At 43.5% G+C, this 27,969-nt stretch overlaps 1 protein-coding gene across 1 annotated transcript in view; it reads left to right on the forward strand.

The window, feature by feature from the left end:
* The window catches only part of LOC146982330 (uncharacterized), a 420,172-nt gene that overhangs the window by 203,133 nt on the left and 189,070 nt on the right, over positions 1 to 27,969 (forward strand). Inside the window, exons 9-10 of the mRNA XM_085785572.1 lie at positions 4,650 to 4,823; positions 5,768 to 5,941. Of these exons, the coding sequence (XP_085641698.1) occupies positions 4,650 to 4,823; positions 5,768 to 5,941 (348 nt within the window). The remainder of the gene's footprint in view (positions 1 to 4,649; positions 4,824 to 5,767; positions 5,942 to 27,969) is intronic.

The following is a 27,969-nucleotide window of genomic DNA, read 5'->3' on the forward strand; positions in this document are numbered from 1 at the left end:
TAGAAGAAGACCGTAAAAAGGCGGAAGAAAATGGCCGAACAGAAGAACAATAGTGTGAATGCTGAATATCTAGGAAAAAATCCACACAATAACAGTAGTGCCCGGGCTTTGAGATACCAGATACTGTTGGAAGAAAAATTGTGATTGGTCCATTTCCCGTTCCATTATATTAACCCATTGTTTCCCACGAAATATTAGTCCAACTTTATAACAATGATGTAGAAAATATTACTTGTGTGTTACTCACTGTATAAAATTAATAAATAAAATAAAATAAAATAAAATAAAATAAAATAAAAATAAAATAAATAAATAAATATATAGTAGTACAAAAACTAGAAAAAGCATTTCCAAGAATGGAAATGGTGTGACTGCTGATAGCAACTGAACGCTGTTGCAGAATTAGCAAATAGTGCAAGCTGTGATCACCATACAAATGTTTGACCAAGGTCAGAATCGAACCCACAACCTCATGATCATTAGACTTCCACTCTGCCTCTAGGCCACGGTGCACACACAGTTGCAGAGACTGTTGTCTGTTAATGATCTGCACACTGTCAACATCAAGAAAGCTTGCGAGTCAAGCTTGAATGACTTAGAATGAAAATGTCTGTGAATTTCAGGCTGAGCACTAACCATATGGCCACAGAGAACCTGAGTTACAATGAGCTTTATACTATGAGGAATCAAAGACTGTCCAATGACAGCTGAATAATTGGAATCAAAAGTCAAGCAATGAAGTGAAAAGACTGAGGTAGGAATCGAACCCATGACCATATGATCACTAAACCTTTACTCTGCCACTCAGCTACAGAGAGCACACTGCTTTCAAGACTGTTGTCATTCATTGTAATGTGATGATGTGCTGCAAACTGGTATGAGTAATCAAGGAGATAACAAACACCTGTAACCAATTGAAGGCGGGGGAGGAGAGCAGAATTCAACATAACATAACAAGAGTTCTTCCCTTGGATTCGAACCAGTGACCTTAGGGTTGGCAGGCAGCCACCCTACCCCCTACACTACAGTGGAGTTGTGAAGAAGAGAGGTTGAGACTTTGATGAATGTGAGATTTTTTGTGAAAAAGTTAAATATTTTAAAAAGTATAAATAGTTAAAAAGAGAAAAGTAATGCCGATAAAGTTCAAAAAAAGCTGCACGTTTTGATATATGAATTGTTGAAATAGCACAAAGTATGAAGGACTAGAAGAAGACCGTAAAAAGGCGGAAGAAAATGGCCAAACAGAAGAACAATAGTGTGACTGCTTCAGCAGTCACACTAATTATTTCAATATTTTTTCTTAGGCCTTCACTGAATACCTTGAAGGCCCAGAGGGTTCCCCTCTGGTTGTATCTGATCCACCTACAGTGGATTAAAGTGAATTTATAAAAATATACTTTCTTCTGAAAACATTAAATAGAAACTAGAAAAAGCATTTCCAAGAATGGAAATGGTGTGACTGCTGATAGCAACTGAACGCTGTTGCAGAATTAGCAAATAGTGCAAGCAGTGATCACCATACAAATGTTTGACCAAGGTCAGAATCGAACCCACAACCTCATGGTCATTAGACTTCCACTCTGCCTCTAGGCCACGGTGCACACACAGTTGTAGAGACTGTTGTCTGTTAATGATCTGCACACTGTCAACATCAAGACAGCTTGAGAGTCAAGCTTGAATGACTTAGAATGAAAATTTCTGTGAATTTCAGGCTGAGAGCAGCAGTTTCAACATGAAGCAAGTTATCAGAAGTCAACAGAGGACGACTGGGAAAATAATTCACTATAATTGTTGTTGAGGCAAGATTTGAACCAGCAACCTTCAGGTCTCCAGACCAGCAAGCTAACCACTAGGCTACAGACAGAGACAGTATGTGAGGGGTAAAGAAAACCTTTGATAAGAGGATCACTGGCTTCTGCTTAAAAAAAAAAGTAAGGAATTGAACCCATGACCTCATGATCAAGAAACCTTTACTCTGCCACTTCGCCACAGAGAGCACAGACATAAGCATGTTGCCATTGTAATGTGATGATGTGCTGCAAACGGTGGCAGAAGCAATTAATGCGTCTCTTAACAAACACCTGTAACCAACTGGACTACAGACAGAGTTGTGGAGAACTCTCAGCATTGGGCTGAATGAGAGCAGAGAGCTCCCTGGCTGCATTTAAAAAATATTTTAAATTATTATCTAAGTCTCTTTGCATTTTTGACCAGAATTTTAGCCAGAAGACAAGTGTGGCTACAAAACTGGAGAAAATAATTTGTCTAGAGTTTAATTTGCAGAAAAAGTTAAATATTTTAAAAAGTATAAATAGTTAAAAAGAGAAAAGTAATGCCAATAAAGTTCAAAAGAAGCTGCACGTTTTGATATAGCCTATGAATTGTTGAAATAGCACAACACCTAACACACTAACCATATGGCCACAGAGAACCTGAGTTACAATGAGCTTTATACTATGAGGAATCAAAGACTGTCCAATGACAGCTGAATAATTGGAATCAAAAGTCAAGCAATGATGTGAAATGACTGAGGCAGGAATCGAACCCATGACCATATGATCACTAAACCTTTACTCTGCCACTCGGCTACAGAGAGCACACTGCTTTCAAGACTGTTGTCATTCATTGTAATGTGATGATGTGCTGCAAACTGGTATGAGTAATCAAGGAGATAACAAACACCTGTAACCAATTGAAGGCGGGGGAGGAGAGCAGAATTCAACATAACATAACAAGAATTCTTCCCTTGGATTCGAACCAGTGACCTTAGGGTTGGCAGGCAGTTACCCTACCCCCTACACTACAGTGGAGTTGTGAAGAAGAGAGGTTGAGACTTTGATGAATGTGAGATTTTTTGTGAAAAAGTTAAATATTTGAAAAAGTATAAATAGTTAAAAAGAGAAAAGTAATGCCGATAAAGTTCAAAGAAAGCTGCACGTTTTGATATATGAATTGTTGAAATAGCACAAAGTATGAAGGACTAGAAGAAGACCGTAAAAAGGCGGAAGAAAATGGCCAAACAGAAGAACAATAGTGTGACTGCTTCAGCAGTCACACTAATAAAACATTTTCTGTGTTTCTATATTTAGATTTTAATTAGGGGTGTAACGACACACAAAAATCACGGTTCGGTACGTACCTCGGTTTTGAGGTCTCGGTTCGGTTCATTTTCAGTAGCCTACAGTAAAAGAACCAAATGCAAAACATAAATTTGCTTGTTGTTTATTAGGAATTTTTCTAAACCAAATTTACATGTTTTAGTCAAATGTAATTATTTTACTCACCTACTAATGTTATGTTGTAGGTACATTGTCCCTGATACAAATAAACTTATTAAACTAAACTAAGTCATTATACAAACTATAAAAAAAATATAATAGGCTACTGTATAAAGTGCTGCCTAATAAGTTCAATAAATTATTCTCAAAATAACAAAACATATAAAATAAGCCTTACAATGAATAAAATATTCACAAATAAACAAAACATATAAAATATGATTTAAAAAAAAGAACTTCTCACACAACTTTTTTTTTTTTTTTTTAAATGTAAAGTGCAGCACTAACAGTTCGAGCCAGTGACGGACTGACAGGGCAATGTGGGCAAATGCCACAACGGCTGCCTGACGATGCAACCGTTCGGCCGCTAATAAATAATTAAATGAATGAATAACGCGGATCATCACGACGGCACAGTGCGTAGTGTCAACACAGCAGCGACGTGCGCCTACTCTGGGCGCATCTGCAGCAGATCCACAGGTGCTGGAGGAGCCCGTGTGCAACACAGAGAGATAGAGAGAGACGGACGGACGGACGGACAGAGGGACAGGCAGACAGACAGACAGAGAGAGAGGAGATAGGAGCCACAGCCCCCACCTCCACTCCTCCTACAAGCAGGAGCCTCTGTTTTCTGGCTAGCGGTAGCATTAGCGGTAGCATTAGCGATAGCCACAACGTAAACGGGCTGCACGTGTAGCTGCAGGCGGACTGTAAACACACACAACTTCTGTACCGAAACGCACTCGTTCTCAGCGCTGTACTGAACCGAACACCCCGTACCGAATCGGTTCAATACAAATATACATGTACCGTTACACCCCTATTTTTAATGCATCTTGAGCAGGACATGTCCTAAAAACAAAAAAGTCTTCTTCTAAATAATCTGTGACAAATGATGTAAAATGAGTCCAGAAACACAGAGTTGTATTAATTCCTCATTTGAGTCCAGATTTATTTTCCTCTTTATTCAGATTTTTATCAAAAATCAAAGTTACACCACTTGACACTGGGTTTCATCACGTCATTGACCCCTGTGCTGTTAGTTTTTTTGATTTAACCCTGATACCAGTTGATCAATAAAGTTATTGATGATGATGATAATAATAATAATAATAATAATAATAATAATAATAATAATAACAGAGAAGAAGAAAAATACAAAGTTGAAGCAGCAGCAGCTTCTCATGAATATTAATGAGCTGTTTTCTCTCTGTCACTGTTTAACCTGCTTCCTGTTGCTTCAGCTGTTGGACTTTGATTTTCTAAACTTGTTCTTTCTGAAGCTTCTTCAGCTCTGAACAGATGATGAGACACTGAACGCTGTCAACAAGGAGCTTTGTCCTCAACTCACTGCTTTTATTCTTTATTCAGATTGAAGGAGTGCGGGTTGTCAAAGATCAGCTGTTCTTCTCTGGGCTCAGCTCTGAAGTCCAACCCCTCCCACCTGAGAGAACTGGACCTGAGTCAGAACGAGCTGCAGGATTCAGGAGTGAAGGATCTCAGTGGTTTTCTGGAGAGTCCAGACTGTAGACTGGAGACTCTGAGGTCAGTTCACTGACTGTTGTATCTGATCCACCTCCAGTGGATTAAAGTGAATTTATAAAAATATACTTTCTTCTGAAAACATTGAATTGAAATAGATTTTTTTCTGTGTTTCTATATTTAGATTTTAAAGTATATTTTTTTGGCCTTTTTGCCTTTATTGGATTGCACATAGTGAGATAGACAGGAAAGGGGGAGGCAGAGAGAGGGGGAATGACATGCAGGAAAGGTCTGCCCGACGCAGGATTCGAACCGGGGACGCCTGCGTTGAGGACTGTAGCCTCTACATGGGGAAGCCGCTTTAACCACTGCGCCACGCACTGCCCCTATATTTAGATTTTAATGCATCTTGAGCAGGACATGTCCTAAAAACAAAAAACTCTTCTTCTAAATAATCTGTGACAAATGATGTAAAATGAGTCCAGAAACACAGAGTTGTATTAATTCCTCATTTGAGTCCAGATTTATTTTCCTGTTTATTCAGATTTTTATCAAAAATCAAAGTGACACCACTTGACACCGGGTTTCATCACGTCATTGACCCCTGTGCTGTTTAACCCTGATAGGAGTTGATCAATAAAGTTATTGATGATAATAATAATAATAATAATAATAATAATAATAATAATAATAACAGAGAAGAATAAAAATACAAAGTTAGTGACATGAAATGGTACAAATATAAATCTGTCTAAAAGAATCAGAATCTGTAAATCAGAGACTTGTAGTCAGTGTTTAGTCCAACAGGTATTGATCAGATATTGATTGTATATTGACAGACTGAGCTGAGGTCAGCAGCAGCTGATGAATCTGTGCTGACATGTGGATGATGTGTGTAGAAGGCCACATGATGAAGATCCACAAGAACTATTGATTATTGATCAGGACACATCTGATTATTGATCAGTTATCAATGAATTAATCTTCTTCTTTTATTCTTTATTCAGATTGGTGGACTGCAGTTTGTCAGAGATCAGCTGTTCTTCTCTGGGCTCAGCTCTGAAGTCCAACCCCTCCCACCTGAGACACCTGGACCTGAGCAGAAACAACCTGCAGGATTCAGGAGTGAAGGATCTGAGTGGTTTTCTGGAGAGTCCAGACTGTAGACTGGAGACTCTGGGGTCAGTTCACTGACTGTTACTGTTGTAGATCTTAGATCTTTGATCCACAACTGAACCTGATTGATCTTCACTCAGAACTTGAATCATTGACTTTGATTGAATTGATGAATGACATTTGAAATAGTGGTTGTTGAATATTTGCAGTTGTTGTTGTGTGAGAATGATTCTTCAGTTTCAGCTCATTTCACTCAGTGGTCATGAATAATGTCTGTTCACTTCAGTTCAACCTTCACACACACTCGTATTTCTCTCAGTCAGACGACTCATGTTTTCTAGAAACTCTGGAGAAAATGTCCAGTATCAGCTCATCAACTCACTTCATCTCTATCACAACAATGTGCACAAGATCCTCACAACTCATGTTTGGACAAAGACACTGAAATTCACCTGTTGAAGAAAAAACTCTTCTTTCTGATCATCAATGAATTTATCTTCTTCTTTTATTCTTTATTCAGATTGGAAGACTGCAGTTTGTCAGGGATCAGCTGCTCTTCTCTGGTCTCAGCTCTGAAGTCCAACCCCTCCCACCTGAGAGAACTGGACCTGATGAACAACAACCTGAAGTCTTCAGACCTGAAGGATCTGGATGATCTTGTGAAGAGTCCAGACTGTAGACTGGAGACTGTGAGGTCAGTAGGGGGGCGGAGTCAGTCTGTGCTGCTTTCAGCACTATTGGACTAAAGTCAGTGAGACAATAACAGAGACAACAGTCAGCCAATCAGAGCAGAGAGAGACAACAGTCAGCCAATCAGAGCAGAGAGAGAGACAACAGTCAGCCAATCAGAGAGAGAGAGAGACAACAGTCAGCCAATCAGAGCAGAGAGAGACAACAGTCAGCCAATCAGAGCAGAGAGACAACAGTCAGTCAGCCAATCAGAGCAGAGAGAGACAACAGTCAGTCAGCCAATCAGAGCAGAGAGACAACAGTCAGTCAGCCAATCAGAGCAGAGAGACAACAGTCAGCCAATCAGAGCAGAGAGAGACAACAGTCAGTCAGCCAATCAGAGCAGAGAGAGACAACAGTCAGCCAATCAGAGCAGAGAGAGAGAGAGAGACAACAGTCAGCCAATCAGAGCAGAGAGAGACAACAGTCAGCCAATCAGAGCAGAGAGAGACAACAGTCAGCCAATCAGAGAAGAGAGAGACAACAGTCAGCCAATCAGAGCAGAGAGACACAACAGTCAGCCAATCAGAGCAGAGAGAGACAACAGTCAGCCAATCAGAGCAGAGAGAGACAACAGTCAGCCAATCAGAGCAGAGAGACACAACAGTCAGCCAATCAGAGCAGAGAGAGAGACAACAGTCAGCCAATCAGAGCAGAGAGAGACAACAGTCAGCCAATCAGAGCAGAGAGAAACAACATTCAGCCAATCAGAGCAGAGAGAGAGAGACAACAGTCAGCCAATCAGAGAGAGAGAGAGACAACAGTCAGCCAATCAGAGCAGAGAGAGAGAGAGACAACAGTCAGCCAATCAGAGCAGAGAGAGAGACAACAGTCAGCCAATCAGAGCAGAGAGACACAACAGTCAGCCAATCAGAGCAGAGAGACACAACAGTCAGCCAATCAGAGCAGAGAGAGAGACAACAGTCAGCCAATCAGAGAGAGAGAGAGACAACAGTCAGCCAATCAGAGAGAGAGAGAGACAACAGTCAGCCAATCAGAGAGAGAGAGACAACAGTCAGCCAATCAGAGCAGAGAGAGAGAGACAACAGTCAGCCAATCAGAGAGAGAGAGAGACAACAGTCAGCCAATCAGAGAGAGAGAGACAACAGTCAGCCAATCAGAGAGAGAGAGACAACAGTCAGCCAATCAGAGAGAGAGAGAGACAACAGTCAGCCAATCAGAGAGAGAGAGAGACAACAGTCAGCCAATCAGAGAGAGAGAGACAACAGTCAGCCAATCAGAGAGAGAGAGAGACAACAGTCAGCCAATCAGAGAGAGAGAGAGACAACAGTCAGCCAATCAGAGAGAGAGAGACAACAGTCAGCCAATCAGAGAGAGAGAGACAACAGTCAGCCAATCAGAGAGAGAGAGACAACAGTCAGCCAATCAGAGCAGAGAGAGAGAGACAACAGTCAGCCAATCAGAGCAGAGAGAGACAACAGTCAGCCAATCAGAGCAGAGAGAGAGAGACAACAGTCAGCCAATCAGAGCAGAGAGACACAACAGTCAGCCAATCAGAGCAGAGAGAGAGACACAACAGTCAGCCAATCAGAGCAGAGAGAGAGAGAGACAACAGTCAGCCAATCAGAGCAGAGAGAGACAACAGTCAGCCAATCAGAGCAGAGAGAGACAACAGTCAGCCAATCAGAGCAGAGAGAGAGACAACAGTCAGCCAATCAGAGCAGAGAGAGACAACAGTCAGCCAATCAGAGCAGAGAGAAACAACATTCAGCCAATCAGAGCAGAGAGAGAGAGACAACAGTCAGCCAATCAGAGAGAGAGAGACAACAGTCAGCCAATCAGAGCAGAGAGAGACAACAGTCAGCCAATCAGAGCAGAGAGAGAGACACAACAGTCAGCCAATCAGAGCAGAGAGACACAACAGTCAGCCAATCAGAGCAGAGAGAGAGACAACAGTCAGCCAATCAGAGCAGAGAGAGAGAGACAACAGTCAGCCAATCAGAGCAGAGAGACACAACAGTCAGCCAATCAGAGCAGAGAGAGAGACACAACAGTCAGCCAATCAGAGCAGAGAGAGACAACAGTCAGCCAATCAGAGCAGAGAGAGACAACAGTCAGCCAATCAGAGCAGAGAGAGACAACAGTCAGCCAATCAGAGCAGAGAGAGACAACAGTCAGCCAATCAGAGCAGAGAGAAACAACATTCAGCCAATCAGAGCAGAGAGAGAGAGACAACAGTCAGCCAATCAGAGAGAGAGAGAGACAACAGTCAGCCAATCAGAGAGAGAGAGAGACAACAGTCAGCCAATCAGAGAGAGAGAGACAACAGTCAGCCAATCAGAGCAGAGAGAGACAACAGTCAGCCAATCAGAGCAGAGAGAGAGAGACAACAGTCAGCCAATCAGAGCAGAGAGAGAGACACAACAGTCAGCCAATCAGAGCAGAGAGAGAGAGACAACAGTCAGCCAATCAGAGCAGAGAGACACAACAGTCAGCCAATCAGAGCAGAGAGAGAGACAACAGTCAACCAATCAGAGCAGAGAGACAACAGTCAGCCAATCAGAGCAGAGAGAGAGAGACAACAGTCAGCCAATCAGAGCAGAGAGAGAGACAACAGTCAGCCAATCAGAGAGAGAGAGACAACAGTCAGCCAATCAGAGAGAGAGAGAGACAACAGTCAGCCAATCAGAGAGAGAGAGACAACAGTCAGCCAATCAGAGCAGAGAGAGACAACAGTCAGCCAATCAGAGCAGAGAGAGAGACAACAGTCAGCCAATCAGAGCAGAGAGAGACAACAGTCAGCCAATCAGAGCAGAGAGAAACAACATTCAGCCAATCAGAGCAGAGAGAGAGAGACAACAGTCAGCCAATCAGAGAGAGAGAGACAACAGTCAGCCAATCAGAGCAGAGAGAGACAACAGTCAGCCAATCAGAGCAGAGAGAGAGACACAACAGTCAGCCAATCAGAGCAGAGAGACAACAGTCAGCCAATCAGAGCAGAGAGAGACAACAGTCAGTCAGCCAATCAGAGCAGAGAGAGACAACAGTCAGCCAATCAGAGCAGAGAGAGAGAGAGAGACAACAGTCAGCCAATCAGAGCAGAGAGAGACAACAGTCAGCCAATCAGAGCAGAGAGAGACAACAGTCAGCCAATCAGAGAAGAGAGAGACAACAGTCAGCCAATCAGAGCAGAGAGACACAACAGTCAGCCAATCAGAGCAGAGAGAGACAACAGTCAGCCAATCAGAGCAGAGAGAGACAACAGTCAGCCAATCAGAGCAGAGAGACACAACAGTCAGCCAATCAGAGCAGAGAGAGAGACAACAGTCAGCCAATCAGAGCAGAGAGAGACAACAGTCAGCCAATCAGAGCAGAGAGAAACAACATTCAGCCAATCAGAGCAGAGAGAGAGAGACAACAGTCAGCCAATCAGAGAGAGAGAGAGACAACAGTCAGCCAATCAGAGCAGAGAGAGAGAGAGACAACAGTCAGCCAATCAGAGCAGAGAGACACAACAGTCAGCCAATCAGAGCAGAGAGACACAACAGTCAGCCAATCAGAGCAGAGAGAGAGACAACAGTCAGCCAATCAGAGAGAGAGAGAGACAACAGTCAGCCAATCAGAGAGAGAGAGAGACAACAGTCAGCCAATCAGAGAGAGAGAGACAACAGTCAGCCAATCAGAGCAGAGAGAGAGAGACAACAGTCAGCCAATCAGAGAGAGAGAGAGACAACAGTCAGCCAATCAGAGAGAGAGAGACAACAGTCAGCCAATCAGAGAGAGAGAGACAACAGTCAGCCAATCAGAGAGAGAGAGAGACAACAGTCAGCCAATCAGAGAGAGAGAGAGACAACAGTCAGCCAATCAGAGAGAGAGAGACAACAGTCAGCCAATCAGAGAGAGAGAGAGACAACAGTCAGCCAATCAGAGAGAGAGAGAGACAACAGTCAGCCAATCAGAGAGAGAGAGACAACAGTCAGCCAATCAGAGAGAGAGAGACAACAGTCAGCCAATCAGAGAGAGAGAGACAACAGTCAGCCAATCAGAGCAGAGAGAGAGAGACAACAGTCAGCCAATCAGAGCAGAGAGAGACAACAGTCAGCCAATCAGAGCAGAGAGAGAGAGACAACAGTCAGCCAATCAGAGCAGAGAGACACAACAGTCAGCCAATCAGAGCAGAGAGAGAGACACAACAGTCAGCCAATCAGAGCAGAGAGAGAGAGAGACAACAGTCAGCCAATCAGAGCAGAGAGAGACAACAGTCAGCCAATCAGAGCAGAGAGAGACAACAGTCAGCCAATCAGAGCAGAGAGAGAGACAACAGTCAGCCAATCAGAGCAGAGAGAGACAACAGTCAGCCAATCAGAGCAGAGAGAAACAACATTCAGCCAATCAGAGCAGAGAGAGAGAGACAACAGTCAGCCAATCAGAGAGAGAGAGACAACAGTCAGCCAATCAGAGAGAGAGAGAGACAACAGTCAGCCAATCAGAGCAGAGAGACACAACAGTCAGCCAATCAGAGCAGAGAGAGAGAGACAACAGTCAGCCAATCAGAGCAGAGAGACACAACAGTCAGCCAATCAGAGCAGAGAGAGAGACACAACAGTCAGCCAATCAGAGCAGAGAGAGACAACAGTCAGCCAATCAGAGCAGAGAGAGACAACAGTCAGCCAATCAGAGCAGAGAGAGACAACAGTCAGCCAATCAGAGCAGAGAGAGACAACAGTCAGCCAATCAGAGCAGAGAGAAACAACATTCAGCCAATCAGAGCAGAGAGAGAGAGACAACAGTCAGCCAATCAGAGAGAGAGAGAGACAACAGTCAGCCAATCAGAGAGAGAGAGAGACAACAGTCAGCCAATCAGAGAGAGAGAGACAACAGTCAGCCAATCAGAGCAGAGAGAGACAACAGTCAGCCAATCAGAGCAGAGAGAGAGAGACAACAGTCAGCCAATCAGAGCAGAGAGAGAGACACAACAGTCAGCCAATCAGAGCAGAGAGAGAGAGACAACAGTCAGCCAATCAGAGCAGAGAGACACAACAGTCAGCCAATCAGAGCAGAGAGAGAGACAACAGTCAACCAATCAGAGCAGAGAGACAACAGTCAGCCAATCAGAGCAGAGAGAGAGAGACAACAGTCAGCCAATCAGAGCAGAGAGAGAGACAACAGTCAGCCAATCAGAGAGAGAGAGACAACAGTCAGCCAATCAGAGAGAGAGAGAGACAACAGTCAGCCAATCAGAGAGAGAGAGACAACAGTCAGCCAATCAGAGCAGAGAGAGACAACAGTCAGCCAATCAGAGCAGAGAGAGAGACAACAGTCAGCCAATCAGAGCAGAGAGAGACAACAGTCAGCCAATCAGAGCAGAGAGAAACAACATTCAGCCAATCAGAGCAGAGAGAGAGAGACAACAGTCAGCCAATCAGAGAGAGAGAGACAACAGTCAGCCAATCAGAGCAGAGAGAGACAACAGTCAGCCAATCAGAGCAGAGAGAGAGACACAACAGTCAGCCAATCAGAGCAGAGAGACACAACAGTCAGCCAATCAGAGCAGAGAGAGAGACAACAGTCAGCCAATCAGAGCAGAGAGAGAGAGACAACAGTCAGCCAATCAGAGCAGAGAGACACAACAGTCAGCCAATCAGAGCAGAGAGAGAGACACAACAGTCAGCCAATCAGAGCAGAGAGAGACAACAGTCAGCCAATCAGAGCAGAGAGAGAGAGAGAGACAACAGTCAGCCAATCAGAGCAGAGAGAGAGAGACAACAGTCAGCCAATCAGAGAGAGAGAGACAACAGTCAGCCAATCAGAGCAGAGAGAGACAACAGTCAGCCAATCAGAGCAGAGAGAGAGAGAGAGACAACAGTCAGCCAATCAGAGCAGAGAGAGACAACAGTCAGCCAATCAGAGCAGAGAGACACAACAGTCAGCCAATCAGAGCAGAGAGACAACAGTCAGCCAATCAGAGAGAGAGAGAGACAACAGTCAGCCAATCAGAGAGAGAGAGACAACAGTCAGCCAATCAGAGCAGAGAGAGACAACAGTCAGCCAATCAGAGAGAGAGAGACAACAGTCAGCCAATCAGAGCAGAGAGAGAGACAACAGTCAGCCAATCAGAGCAGAGAGAGACAACAGTCAGCCAATCAGAGCAGAGAGAAACAACATTCAGCCAATCAGAGCAGAGAGAGAGAGACAACAGTCAGCCAATCAGAGAGAGAGAGACAACAGTCAGCCAATCAGAGAAGAGAGAGACAACAGTCAGCCAATCAGAGCAGAGAGACACAACAGTCAGCCAATCAGAGCAGAGAGAGACAACAGTCAGCCAATCAGAGCAGAGAGAGAGACACAACAGTCAGCCAATCAGAGCAGAGAGACAACAGTCAGCCAATCAGAGCAGAGAGAGACAACAGTCAGTCAGCCAATCAGAGCAGAGAGAGACAACAGTCAGCCAATCAGAGCAGAGAGAGAGAGAGAGACAACAGTCAGCCAATCAGAGCAGAGAGAGACAACAGTCAGCCAATCAGAGCAGAGAGAGACAACAGTCAGCCAATCAGAGCAGAGAGAGACAACAGTCAGCCAATCAGAGCAGAGAGAAACAACATTCAGCCAATCAGAGCAGAGAGAGAGAGACAACAGTCAGCCAATCAGAGAGAGAGAGAGACAACAGTCAGCCAATCAGAGAGAGAGAGAGACAACAGTCAGCCAATCAGAGAGAGAGAGACAACAGTCAGCCAATCAGAGCAGAGAGAGACAACAGTCAGCCAATCAGAGCAGAGAGAGAGAGACAACAGTCAGCCAATCAGAGCAGAGAGAGAGACACAACAGTCAGCCAATCAGAGCAGAGAGAGAGAGACAACAGTCAGCCAATCAGAGCAGAGAGACACAACAGTCAGCCAATCAGAGCAGAGAGAGAGACAACAGTCAACCAATCAGAGCAGAGAGACAACAGTCAGCCAATCAGAGCAGAGAGAGAGAGACAACAGTCAGCCAATCAGAGCAGAGAGAGAGACAACAGTCAGCCAATCAGAGAGAGAGAGACAACAGTCAGCCAATCAGAGAGAGAGAGAGACAACAGTCAGCCAATCAGAGAGAGAGAGACAACAGTCAGCCAATCAGAGCAGAGAGAGACAACAGTCAGCCAATCAGAGCAGAGAGAGAGACAACAGTCAGCCAATCAGAGCAGAGAGAGACAACAGTCAGCCAATCAGAGCAGAGAGAAACAACATTCAGCCAATCAGAGCAGAGAGAGAGAGACAACAGTCAGCCAATCAGAGAGAGAGAGACAACAGTCAGCCAATCAGAGCAGAGAGAGACAACAGTCAGCCAATCAGAGCAGAGAGAGAGACACAACAGTCAGCCAATCAGAGCAGAGAGACACAACAGTCAGCCAATCAGAGCAGAGAGAGAGACAACAGTCAGCCAATCAGAGCAGAGAGAGAGAGACAACAGTCAGCCAATCAGAGCAGAGAGACACAACAGTCAGCCAATCAGAGCAGAGAGAGAGACACAACAGTCAGCCAATCAGAGCAGAGAGAGACAACAGTCAGCCAATCAGAGCAGAGAGAGAGAGAGAGACAACAGTCAGCCAATCAGAGCAGAGAGAGACAACAGTCAGCCAATCAGAGCAGAGAGACACAACAGTCAGCCAATCAGAGCAGAGAGACAACAGTCAGCCAATCAGAGAGAGAGAGAGACAACAGTCAGCCAATCAGAGAGAGAGAGACAACAGTCAGCCAATCAGAGCAGAGAGAGACAACAGTCAGCCAATCAGAGAGAGAGAGACAACAGTCAGCCAATCAGAGCAGAGAGAGAGACAACAGTCAGCCAATCAGAGCAGAGAGAGACAACAGTCAGCCAATCAGAGCAGAGAGAAACAACATTCAGCCAATCAGAGCAGAGAGAGAGAGACAACAGTCAGCCAATCAGAGAGAGAGAGACAACAGTCAGCCAATCAGAGCAGAGAGAGACAACAGTCAGCCAATCAGAGCAGAGAGAGAGACACAACAGTCAGCCAATCAGAGCAGAGAGACAACAGTCAGCCAATCAGAGCAGAGAGAGAGAGACAACAGTCAGCCAATCAGAGAGAGAGAGACAACAGTCAGCCAATCAGAGCAGAGAGAGACAACAGTCAGCCAATCAGAGCAGAGAGAGAGAGAGAGACAACAGTCAGCCAATCAGAGCAGAGAGAGACAACAGTCAGCCAATCAGAGCAGAGAGACACAACAGTCAGCCAATCAGAGCAGAGAGACAACAGTCAGCCAATCAGAGAGAGAGAGAGACAACAGTCAGCCAATCAGAGAGAGAGAGACAACAGTCAGCCAATCAGAGCAGAGAGAGACAACAGTCAGCCAATCAGAGAGAGAGAGACAACAGTCAGCCAATCAGAGCAGAGAGAGAGACAACAGTCAGCCAATCAGAGCAGAGAGAGACAACAGTCAGCCAATCAGAGCAGAGAGAAACAACATTCAGCCAATCAGAGCAGAGAGAGAGAGACAACAGTCAGCCAATCAGAGAGAGAGAGACAACAGTCAGCCAATCAGAGCAGAGAGAGACAACAGTCAGCCAATCAGAGCAGAGAGAGCTCACCTCTGTCCTCTGCTTCTCTTCTCAGCTGGAAACCTTTCCTCCGTCGGTCCAGGGGCCTCATTTATCAAAGAGCGTGTAAAAGTCCTCTTAAATTTTCAGTACGACGGAAAGGCAAAATGTGCGTACGACCAAAAAATATACACTCTTTTCAGATCTATCAAACTCCGCGTACACACGGCTGCACGGTATTTCCCTTGATAGATCACACCGGACCTGAGAAAAGCGTGGATGAGAACACGCCTCATACCCAGCCCCCTAAACGGCCCCACGCAACCATATGTGGTCAATGCAAATCAGTTACGTGCATATTAAGTAGCCATGTGCACTCTGGAAACGTGTGGAATGACGTCAGTGGAAGACGGTGAAGACAACAGACGGACGGAGAGCGGAGGAAGAAGCGGAATTTCTCTGAAAGCGAGATACACGGTAACACGGCAATATACATCATCTTGCATTGAAAGGCTACAATAAAAACAAAAAAACCTCCCAAATCTAAATGAAACAGAACAGAAAGAAGAAGAATCATATTTATGCTGCCCCTTATTTTAGATTATGTCATAATAATTTAAAGCAGGGTTTCCACTGCCAGTCAGTACTACTTTGCACCCCTTTCCACTAACCCCCAACTTCCGTTCACTGGAAGATTTGATTTTCATTTGTGCATAGCTATATATTAAAAAAAAACAAAAAAAAAAAAACATTGAAGTCCACCAGTCTGTGACTTTTCCTAAAATGATGTTGGGCAGCACCCATTTTTGTTAAATACAATAAATATTATTCACACAAAAAATATCGATCATGTTTTCTCATTTGCTTTGATTTGCTCCGACATTATTGTGCTTGCTGCTTGCTTGTGTGTGTCCAGTCTGGCTACGTAACACACGCACGTCGCAGAAATTATTTTCCAGACTGGACAGACTGGTTGTGGAAGAGGTGTAGCCTACATGCAGGGAAAAATATCAATATGATACCAAAAGAAAACGAAATTCGTTTTATAAAGCCAGTATTTAGGAGCAAACTAGTGTAAATGCACAGGGGAAAAATCAGAGTTGCTGTGCTTTTCATGTAAAGTGCCGACGTCAACACGTGTGCGGTGGTGGTGGTGGTGGTGGTGGGGGGGGGGGGGGGGTCATCATCACCACCACTTGCTACTTCAAACAGTGTCCGCGCTCCTCTCTCCCTCGCAGACTGCAGTTCTCTGACTCAGCAGCGGCGTCGCCAATTCCTCTTGTTCTTCAAAAAGCGTGTAAATGCCGGTACGCCATGGTCGGACTGGTCGTAAATTTCGGCACTTTCTCCCGACAGGTTTTGGTTTGATAGATCCCAAATTAGGCGGAGAAAAGTGCGTACGCACAAAACGGGGGAAAGAGCGTGTAAAAAAGCGTGTATCCACAATAAGTCCTCTTAAATTTTCAGTACGACGGAAAGGCAAAATGTGCGTACGACCAAAAAATATACACTCTTTTCAGATCTATCAAACTCCGCGTACACACGGCTGCACGGTATTTCCCTTGATAGATCACACCGGACCTGAGAAAAGCGTGGATGAGAACACGCCTCATACCCAGCCCCCTAAACGGCCCCATACAACCATATATGGTCAATGCAAATCAGTTACGTGCATATTAAGTAGCCATGTGCACTCTGGAAACGTGTGGAATGACGTCAGTGGAAGACGGTGAAGACAACAGACGGACGGAGAGCGGAGGAAGAAACGGAATTTCTCTGAAAGCGAGATACACGGTAACACGGCAATATCAGTCAGAAACATCATCTTGCATTGAAAGGCTACAATAAAAACAAAAAAACCTCCCAAATCTAAATGAAACAGAACAGAAAGAAGAAGAATCATATTTATTCTGCCCCTTATTTTAGATTATGTCATAATAATTTAAAGCAGGGTTTCCACTGCCAGTCAGTACTACTTTGCACCCCTTTCCACTAACCCCCAACTTCCGTTCACTAGGAGATTGATTTTCATTTGTGCATAGCTATATATTAAAAAAAAAAAACATTGAAGTCCACCAGTCTGTGACTTTTCCTAAAATGATGTTGGGCAGCACCCATTTTTGTTAAATACAATAAATATTATTCACACAAAAAATATCGATCATGTTTTCTCATTTGCTTTGATTTGTGCCGACATTATTGGGCTTGCTGCTTGCTTTGTGTGTCCAGTCTGGCTACGTAACACACGCACGTCGCAGAAATTATTTTCCAGACTGGACAGACTGGTTGTGGAAGAGGTGTAGCCTACATGCAAGGGAAAAATATCAATATGATACCAAAAGAAAACGAAATTCGTTTTATAAAGCCAGTATTTAGGAGCAAACTAGTGTAAATGCACAGGGGAAAAATCTGAGTCGCTGTGCTTTTCATGTAAAGTGCCGACGTCAACACGTGTGCGGTGGTGGTGGTGGTGGTGGTGGGGGGGGGGGTCATCATCACCACCACTTGCTACTTCAAACAGTGTCCGCGCTCCTCTCTCCCTCGCAGACTGCAGTTCTCTGACTCAGCAGCGGCGTCGCCAATTCCTCCTGTTCTTCAAAAAGCGTGTAAATGTCGGTACGCCATGGTCGGACTGGTCGTAAATTTCGGCACTTTCTCCCGACAGGTTTTGGTTTGATAGATCCCAAATTAGGCGGAGAAAAGTGCGTACGCACAAAACGGGGGAAAGAGCGTGTAAAAAACGTGTATCCACAATGATAAATGAGGCCCCAGGGGCCTCATTTATCAAAGAGCGTGTAAAAGTCCTCTTAAATTTTCAGTACGACGGAAAGGCAAAATGTGCGTACGACCAAAAAATATACACTCTTTTCAGATCTATCAAACTCCGCGTACACACGGCTGCACGGTATTTCCCTTGATAGATCACACCGGACCTGAGAAAAGCGTGGATGAGAACACGCCTCATACCCAGCCCCCTAAACGGCCCCACGCAACCATATGTGGTCAATGCAAATCAGTTACGTGCATATTAAGTAGCCATGTGCACTCTGGAAACGTGTGGAATGACGTCAGTGGAAGACGGTGAAGACAACAGACGGACGGAGAGCGGAGGAAGAAGCGGAATTTCTCTGAAAGCGAGATACACGGTAACACGGCAATATACATCATCTTGCATTGAAAGGCTACAATAAAAACAAAAAAACCTCCCAAATCTAAATGAAACAGAACAGAAAGAAGAAGAATCATATTTATGCTGCCCCTTATTTTAGATTATGTCATAATAATTTAAAGCAGGGTTTCCACTGCCAGTCAGTACTACTTTGCACCCCTTTCCACTAACCCCCAACTTCCGTTCACTGGAAGATTTGATTTTCATTTGTGCATAGCTATATATTAAAAAAAAACAAAAAAAAAAAACATTGAAGTCCACCAGTCTGTGACTTTTCCTAAAATGATGTTGGGCAGCACCCATTTTTGTTAAATACAATAAATATTATTCACACAAAAAATATCGATCATGTTTTCTCATTTGCTTTGATTTGCTCCGACATTATTGTGCTTGCTGCTTGCTTGTGTGTGTCCAGTCTGGCTACGTAACACACGCACGTCGCAGAAATTATTTTCCAGACTGGACAGACTGGTTGTGGAAGAGGTGTAGCCTACATGCAAGGGAAAAATATCAATATGATACCAAAAGAAAACGAAATTCGTTTTATAAAGCCAGTATTTAGGAGCAAACTAGTGTAAATGCACAGGGGAAAAATCAGAGTTGCTGTGCTTTTCATGTAAAGTGCCGACGTCAACACGTGTGCGGTGGTGGTGGTGGTGGTGGTGGTGGTGGGGGGGGGGGGGGGGGTCATCATCACCACCACTTGCTACTTCAAACAGTGTCCGCGCTCCTCTCTCCCTCGCAGACTGCAGTTCTCTGACTCAGCAGCGGCGTCGCCAATTCCTCTTGTTCTTCAAAAAGCGTGTAAATGCCGGTACGCCATGGTCGGACTGGTCGTAAATTTCGGCACTTTCTCCCGACAGGTTTTGGTTTGATAGATCCCAAATTAGGCGGAGAAAAGTGCGTACGCACAAAACGGGGGAAAGAGCGTGTAAAAAAGCGTGTATCCACAATAAGTCCTCTTAAATTTTCAGTACGACGGAAAGGCAAAATGTGCGTACGACCAAAAAATATACACTCTTTTCAGATCTATCAAACTCCGCGTACACACGGCTGCACGGTATTTCCCTTGATAGATCACACCGGACCTGAGAAAAGCGTGGATGAGAACACGCCTCATACCCAGCCCCCTAAACGGCCCCATACAACCATATATGGTCAATGCAAATCAGTTACGTGCATATTAAGTAGCCATGTGCACTCTGGAAACGTGTGGAATGACGTCAGTGGAAGACGGTGAAGACAACAGACGGACGGAGAGCGGAGGAAGAAACGGAATTTCTCTGAAAGCGAGATACACGGTAACACGGCAATATCAGTCAGAAACATCATCTTGCATTGAAAGGCTACAATAAAAACAAAAAACCTCCCAAATCTAAATGAAACAGAACAGAAAGAAGAAGAATCATATTTATTCTGCCCCTTATTTTAGATTATGTCATAATAATTTAAAGCAGGGTTTCCACTGCCAGTCAGTACTACTTTGCACCCCTTTCCACTAACCCCCAACTTCCGTTCACTAGGAGATTGATTTTCATTTGTGCATAGCTATATATTAAAAAAAAAAAAACATTGAAGTCCACCAGTCTGTGACTTTTCCTAAAATGATGTTGGGCAGCACCCATTTTTGTTAAATACAATAAATATTATTCACACAAAAAATATCGATCATGTTTTCTCATTTGCTTTGATTTGTGCCGACATTATTGGGCTTGCTGCTTGCTTTGTGTGTCCAGTCTGGCTACGTAACACACGCACGTCGCAGAAATTATTTTCCAGACTGGACAGACTGGTTGTGGAAGAGGTGTAGCCTACATGCAAGGGAAAAATATCAATATGATACCAAAAGAAAACGAAATTCGTTTTATAAAGCCAGTATTTAGGAGCAAACTAGTGTAAATGCACAGGGGAAAAATCTGAGTCGCTGTGCTTTTCATGTAAAGTGCCGACGTCAACACGTGTGCGGTGGTGGTGGTGGTGGTGGTGGGGGGGGGGGTCATCATCACCACCACTTGCTACTTCAAACAGTGTCCGCGCTCCTCTCTCCCTCGCAGACTGCAGTTCTCTGACTCAGCAGCGGCGTCGCCAATTCCTCCTGTTCTTCAAAAAGCGTGTAAATGTCGGTACGCCATGGTCGGACTGGTCGTAAATTTCGGCACTTTCTCCCGACAGGTTTTGGTTTGATAGATCCCAAATTAGGCGGAGAAAAGTGCGTACGCACAAAACGGGGGAAAGAGCGTGTAAAAAACGTGTATCCACAATGATAAATGAGGCCCCATTTATCAAAGAGCGTGTAAAAGTCCTCTTAAATTTTCAGTACGACGGAAAGGCAAAATGTGCGTACGACCAAAAAATATACACTCTTTTCAGATCTATCAAACTCCGCGTACACACGGCTGCACGGTATTTCCCTTGATAGATCACACCGGACCTGAGAAAAGCGTGGATGAGAACACGCCTCATACCCAGCCCCCTAAACGGCCCCACGCAACCATATGTGGTCAATGCAAATCAGTTACGTGCATATTAAGTAGCCATGTGCACTCTGGAAACGTGTGGAATGACGTCAGTGGAAGACGGTGAAGACAACAGACGGACGGAGAGCGGAGAAAGAAGCGGAATTTCTCTGAAAGCGAGATACACGGTAACACGGCAATATCAGTCAGAAACATCATCTTGCATTGAAAGGCTTCAATAAAAACAAAAAACTCCCAAATCTAAATGAAACAGAACAGAAAGAAGAAGAATCATATTTATTCTGCCCCTTATTTTAGATTATGTCATAATAATTTAAAGCAGGGTTTCCACTGCCAGTCAGTACTACTTTGCACCCCTTTCCACTAACCCCCAACTTCCGTTCACTGGAAGACTTTGATTTTCATTTGTGCATAGCTATATATTTAAAAAAAAAACAAAAAAAAACATTGAAGTCCACCAGTCTGTGACTTTTCCTAAAATGATGTTGGGCAGCACCCAGTTTTGTTAAATACAATAAATATTATTCACACAAAAAATATCGATCATGTTTTCTCATTTGCTTTGATTTGCTCCGACATTATTGGGCTTGCTGCTTGCTTGTGTGTGTCCAGTCTGGCTACGTAACACACGCACGTCGCAGAAATTATTTTCCAGACTGGACAGACTGGTTGTGGAAGAGGTGTAGCCTACATGCAGGGAAAATATCAATATGATATCAAAAGAAAACGAAATTCGTTTTATAAAGCCAGTATTTAGGAGCAAACTAGTGTAAATGCACAGGGGAAAAATCTGAGTCGCTGTGCTTTTCATGTAAAGTGCCGACGTCAACACGTGAGCGGCGGTGGTGGTGTCGGGGGGTGGTGGGGGGGGGGGGGGGGTCATCATCACCACCACTACTTCAAACAGTGTCCGCGCTCCTCTCTCCCTCGCATACTGCAGTTCTCTGACTCTGCAGCGGTGTCGCCAATTCCTCTTGTTCTTCAAAAAGCGTGTAAATGTCGGTACGCCATGGTCGGACTGGTCGTAAATTTTTGCTCTTACTCCCGACAAGTTTTGGTTTGATAGATCCCAAATTAGGCGGAGAAAAGTGCGTACGCACAAAATGGGGGAAAGAGCGTGTAAAAAAGCGTGTATCCACAATGATAAATGAGGCCCCAGGTTGATACGACGACAGTTAACATATTAATGTGAGGCAGTTAACCTGTTTGTCCCTTACAGGACACTGTAATACACAGATTTACCAGCTGCTTAGGGCGCCACGTTGTTTTAGTCTTTGCCCAACAAGTAAACACTATTTATTTTTTATATTACCTTTGCTTTTTACACTTTTACACTTATTTTTACTTTACTTTACTTGTGTGTCCAACCCTCCTGTAACTATGTGAATGTACTTATTCTGTTATCTACTGGTCCTTTGTCTTTATGGACTTTTTTATGTTAATTGTTGTATTGTTTTGGGGACTATGGATGTAATTTAGCACATGTGCTAAATCCCTATTTACAGTGGGTATTCTGGTACTCACTGTCCATTAATATGCATTGTCCCGACTAAATAAACAAATAAAGTAAGGTAAGTAAATATTTACCTTTGCTTTTTACACTTTCACACTTAGGCTATGTAAATTCAAAGTCTCACTATATCTTATTATTGTCTTTTTTGCTCTAATGTGAGTCTAAAAGTCAGGTCTGGTCTCCATCTATTACATGTGAATATCATTTTCAACCTTGGCTGACGGCATATTGTAATAAATTAAAAAAAAAAAAAAAAAAATCAAATGTTGTGATTTCATCAGTCTGGTTTTGTTGTTTAATCAGTCTCTTACAGAAAACCCACATGAACTGTGAAAAACACATGTGAAAAATTTTGCACATGGTAAACATGTTATTTGCACATGGGAAACAGGTGGTTTTGGCACAATTTCATGTGAATTCCCATGTGAACCCATTTTCCACATGTGGTAACATGTTTGACACTGCTCTACATAAAACTTTTTTTTTTTTTTTAATGATTCACATCAATTGGGCCAAAACCACATGTTCCCCATGTGCAAAATCAACGGTTAGCCACTTAGCTCCGCCGAGAATCTTTGGCGTCAGCTGCTGTCGGATGATTCAATGTGTGGTTTATCTGAAGCCACAGGTGAGAGAGAGCAGCAGACACCGTGGAGAATAAGACCCGTGAGAAAGAGCTAGGCTGCTAATTAAAGACGGCAGTGATTGGCAGCCTGCGAGCTAGTTAGTGGACGTCAGGTAGCTATTGTTAGCTCGCTAACGTTACACGTCTTTAAAGAAAGCTGAATGAGCGAGACTCACACTGCCACTTCATGTGAGCAAGATAACGACTGAGGCCGGTTTGTCTCAACATTTACCCGACTTCACCTGTGGTTTAAGGTGAATTAATCACCCGCAGTCACACACCATTTAATTTAACCTGCTGGGAGGTGGAGGTGGGAGATACCAGGGTATTAACCGACGTCAAAGTGTTATTGTCACACTGTAGAAATACTGCAATACAACTTAATGTGTCCTGCGTTTACAGTGTTATTTAACTCCTATGTTATGGTAAAAACGCTAAGAAATGGTTCTCATTAAAAAAAAAATTGGTCCAAATGTTATTCAAATCAAAGCATTTGCTAATGTACCTAAGCTATCAAAACTAATAACTGAACTGGACACTGCAGCTAACACAGCATCTCTGTCCAGGTTCATCTCACATTATTCAGTTCTACTCATAGTATTAGTATTGTTCTACTACTACTACTGTAAAAAAAAAAAAAAACTGTCCAAATGTTATTCAAATCAAAGCATCTGCTAATATACCTAAACTACCAAAATAAAACTACTCCATGTTCACAAGATCTATTCCATATTCCTATTTTATTATCACTGGATAGCATTAACATGTCCATCCATCACTTTAATAACTGAACTGGACACTGCAGCTAACACAGCATCTCTGTCCAGGTTCATCTCACATTAACATCATTACTACTCATAGTATTAGTATTGTTTATATAAGTAGAAATCATCATATGTTTACTGATGCCAGGACTGAAAAGTTACAATAAAAAACTGAGTCACATCGTCCTTATGAGATTAATTGAATCACATTTTTAAACTTTAGAGGGTGTGATCATGACACAGGTATTACAGCTCTTTCTATGTGACGTTACAATTTGGAGAACCTGCAGAAACAAGTAAAAGCTCTGCGTTAAAAAAAAACATAAACATTAAAGCTTCAGTTGGTAACAATTATTCAGTCATATTTGCTGGAACTGTCACTATATTCTGATGGTCAGACATTAAATGAGTAATTTAGGACAAAATCCAACTCCTCTGGCTCCACCTACAGCCTGTAATCGTATTTGCCAAAATCCACCGCGCCCGACGATTCTCCACCAGTCAGGTAGAGGGAGCAGGAGGAGCAGCCGATCGCCGCTCCTACACGTCGTGCTATGGATACGGTACATCTTCTGTGGGTGCGTTTATGGCTACTTTGTGTGTGTCTGTGTGTGTGTGGGGCGCTTGGCAGAGGCAAAGACGGTTTATAAACTCTTTGGCAGAGGTTCATAAAGGGACCTGACGGAGTATTGTCTTGAAATTTCCGACCAAGTCGCGGAGTTTACTTTCACTTTCGTCAACTTACCAACTGGAGCTTTAAGGATCTTTAGTTAAAGCATCGTCAACAACTGTGAACTCTTACATTAGATTATTGGACTGTTGATTCTGACTTTTATTCCTGATGCATAAACCTGTGAGAGTGTCGACGTTAAACTCTGGCAGATTTGAATCTTATTGGCACAAATTTGTATCTATCATAATTATAATTAGAGGCGCAACAATAAATCAATTAATCGTACAAAAAAATCGTCAACCGGTTTTAATAGTTTTTTAAAAAGAAATTTCCAAATTCTCTGATTTATTCTCTGACTATTTCTGGTTTCTTTGTTCCTTTATGACAATAAACCGAGTCTCTCTTTGCTTTCTGGATAAAACAAGACATTTGAGGACGTTGTCTGGTGGTTTGGGAAACACTGATTGATATTTTTCAACATTTTTTAACATTTTATTGACCAAACACTAGGGGTGGGAATCTTTTACTATCTCACGATTCGATTCAATTCTGAGTTTTGGGGCTACGATTCGATTCAAAATGGATTTTCGATTCAAAACGATTTGATTCGTAATGATTTCTGCTTCAGTCTGTCGGTGTGCAAAGGATCCTCATGATCTACTCCAGTCTGCTTTGCAAGACAGAACGACTGGAGTGTCTTTTTCACATTTATTGAGTTTTAAACATTTATCCATGCTTAGATGGAATTGTTGAAACTGTTGCATAAAAGCAATATCACATATTGCTTCAGTAACAAAATTAAAAGTGCCCTTATATAGTGCAGTTTAACATGCTGCCTTTTAAATTCTAAGGAAATGGAGGCCGACAGCAGCAGATTTGTTTCATTTTTTTATTTTTTACAATCGATTTTGGGACATTTTATCTCGATTCTGAATCGTATTAAATGAGAATTGCGATTCTTTAGTGAATCGATTATTTGGCACACCCCTACCAAACAACTAATCGATTAATCATTTAAATAATCAATAACAAAATGTCTGGTTTATTAGAACCTGATCATATTGTTTTGTGTTTTCCTCTCCAGGATGTGTCCTCGTTTCTCTGGATCAGTGACAGACGGTGAAGAAGGAGTCGACCTCGTGAAGGAACCGCTCTCCTCTCTCCTCCTCCCATTCGCCGGCTGAATCCCCCGTGTTTCTTCTTCTTCTTCGCTGTTGAAAACGCGGTCGTTGTTTAGTAAATAAGTCGATTAGTCGATTATGTAAGGGATAATGTATAAGGGGTTTATTTCTCCATAACAACCGACCAACTATACATTATCCCGCTTAGAACACGGCCTACAACTAAATCATTCAATAATGTAACACAAAATAATGATAAAAAGAGATTTTATTCGTGTAAAATTAGACCGTTGCTCGGGACGCCGCTCTGACCAGCGCAGCACAGAAAAGAGAAAGTATGCAGGATATTTACTTTATGTTTCATTTTTACCGTCATTAAACAGCTTCAGACTTAAGGCCCTTTCACACCGCGGACGTAACGAATAAACGACACGAAATTGCGAAATATTCGCGGCCAAATATTTCGCATCAAAACCATACACACCGGCGGCGACGCGAATATGCGACAGATGCGACAATTAAATTCCAAAGTTTCGCTTTGCGACGGGAGGTTCTTCGCCTCCACGTCATGTCTTTAATCTGTTAATTATCCCTCACGTATTCACTACGTTATGCCGCTGTTGTCTTGTTACCAACTTTACTCAACACAGCAGCAGCTCACTGTCTGATCACTGATCAATATCTGATATGAACACACTATTGCTATTTCTCCTCCTCCTCTCCTCTTTCCACTTACCCCCCCTCCTCTCTCCTCTTCCTCTCCTCCTCTCTTCTCCTCCTCTTCCTCTCTCCTCCGAGACACAGGTTATTTATTGTTTACATTAGCGGCCAAGCACTTGTCCATGCGCCCGCATGTCCGTGTGTGTGTGTGTGTGCGTGTGTGTGTGTGTGTGTGTGTGTGTGTGTGTGTGTGTGCGTGTGTGTGTGCGTGTGCGTGTGTGTGTGTGTGTGTGTGTGTGTGTGTGTGTGTGTGTGTGTGTGTGTGTGTGTGTGTGCGTGTGCGTGCGTGTACGTGCCCAGAGAGACGGCAGGTGGAGGCTGACTGGCAGAGATCAGAGCAAAGACGGTGAACAACTTATTTTTCCTGTGAGAGACTGTGGCGGCCCGAGACTGTGCGGCCACCGTCTGTTATGGGAAACAGCTGTCTGTGTTCTGACGTGAGGGATGTGACGTACCTCCTTTTCACGGCACATGATTGGTTGATGCGTTTATTCGCGGGGCGAAAGCTCGGAAAAATCGACCGCACGACGAAAAAAAATTATGTCGCATTTTCGCCGCGACACAATCGCGGTCGGTGTGAAAGGACCCGTGATGAAAACCGGGGTTCGAAAAAAAATATTGATGCGCGAATTATTCGCGCGAAAAATACGTCTCCGGTGTGAAAGGGCCTTAATAGTGATGTTGATAAACGACTTGTAACCTGTTACAGGGAGAGTGGAGGCTCCTAAGTTATTTCCACATCGTGGCTGAAAAGTAAACTTGCATCAGAACCTCTGACCGTGTCACAGCTCCTCTCCTCTCTGTAGCTCCGCGACACAAACGCACCCCATAATCTCTTGTTTATGACAGATACGACTACACAAAATACACGTAACGTATGGTAATCCATCGATCCACTGATTGATTATCAAAGGCTTCAAATGCAAGAAACGGGAGGAGGCTCAGCAAAACAGCGGCCGTGACCGGACATGCAGAGTCGGCCGTTGCTATGGAGTCCCTAGCAACGGTCCGCTCAGCATTAAAATAATGTAGCGGACAGCTGACGCCCCAATGTCTGCTGCTCAGCAGTATTTACTAAGATATTCTCACTCACCACTTCAAAGCCATTAACACTGTTAGGCTAACCCAATAGGATTTAACTTGAAGTAATTAGCATCACAGCGAGTGGATTGTATTAGCACTAGCATGGACCGACGCAGTTTACAACGGCAACAATTATCATCATGGTTAACGGAAACATGAGTCAGCTGACTACATATTAAAACTCACCTGTCCTCACCTGACCAGCTGGTCTTCACTCAGGAAGTGGATGAAGCATTTCACTGGCTACCATGCACCTCCACTTGACTCTGCTATTTGACCCACTTTATCATTTTTAAATGTGTGTGTTCATTTTGAGTGCTTTTATGTAAAATATGATTATTTCAAGTGCATTTTTAAACATTAATTTAAATTATGAGCTCTACTGAAGTGAATGCATAACTGTTTAATTGCTGTGGGCTACAAATGACCAGAGACAAACCTGTCCCACAGTGTGAAGTGTGTGTTCAGGATGTTAGAGCCAAAGCAGCTCTAGAACTGGTTCATGCTGACAGAGTGGGACATTTGTGGAGATAAATTATTTATATTTAACTCGTAATGTATTAATATAACTGCATTTCATCATATATTTTTGGAGGAAAGAATATTTATGTCTGTGTGATATGGTTTGTTGACCTAGAGGTGATGGAGTTCTCTTGTTTGGACACTAGGGGGCAGAATTAGAGCAGGGATTGTGGCGGGCATGTCTGGATGGGTTTTCCTCAT

The sequence above is a fragment of the Trachurus japonicus genome, chromosome 8, assembly GCF_045865225.1.
Source record: "Trachurus japonicus isolate A0001 chromosome 8, Traja_1.0".
Classification (NCBI taxonomy): domain Eukaryota; kingdom Metazoa; phylum Chordata; class Actinopteri; order Carangiformes; family Carangidae; genus Trachurus; species Trachurus japonicus.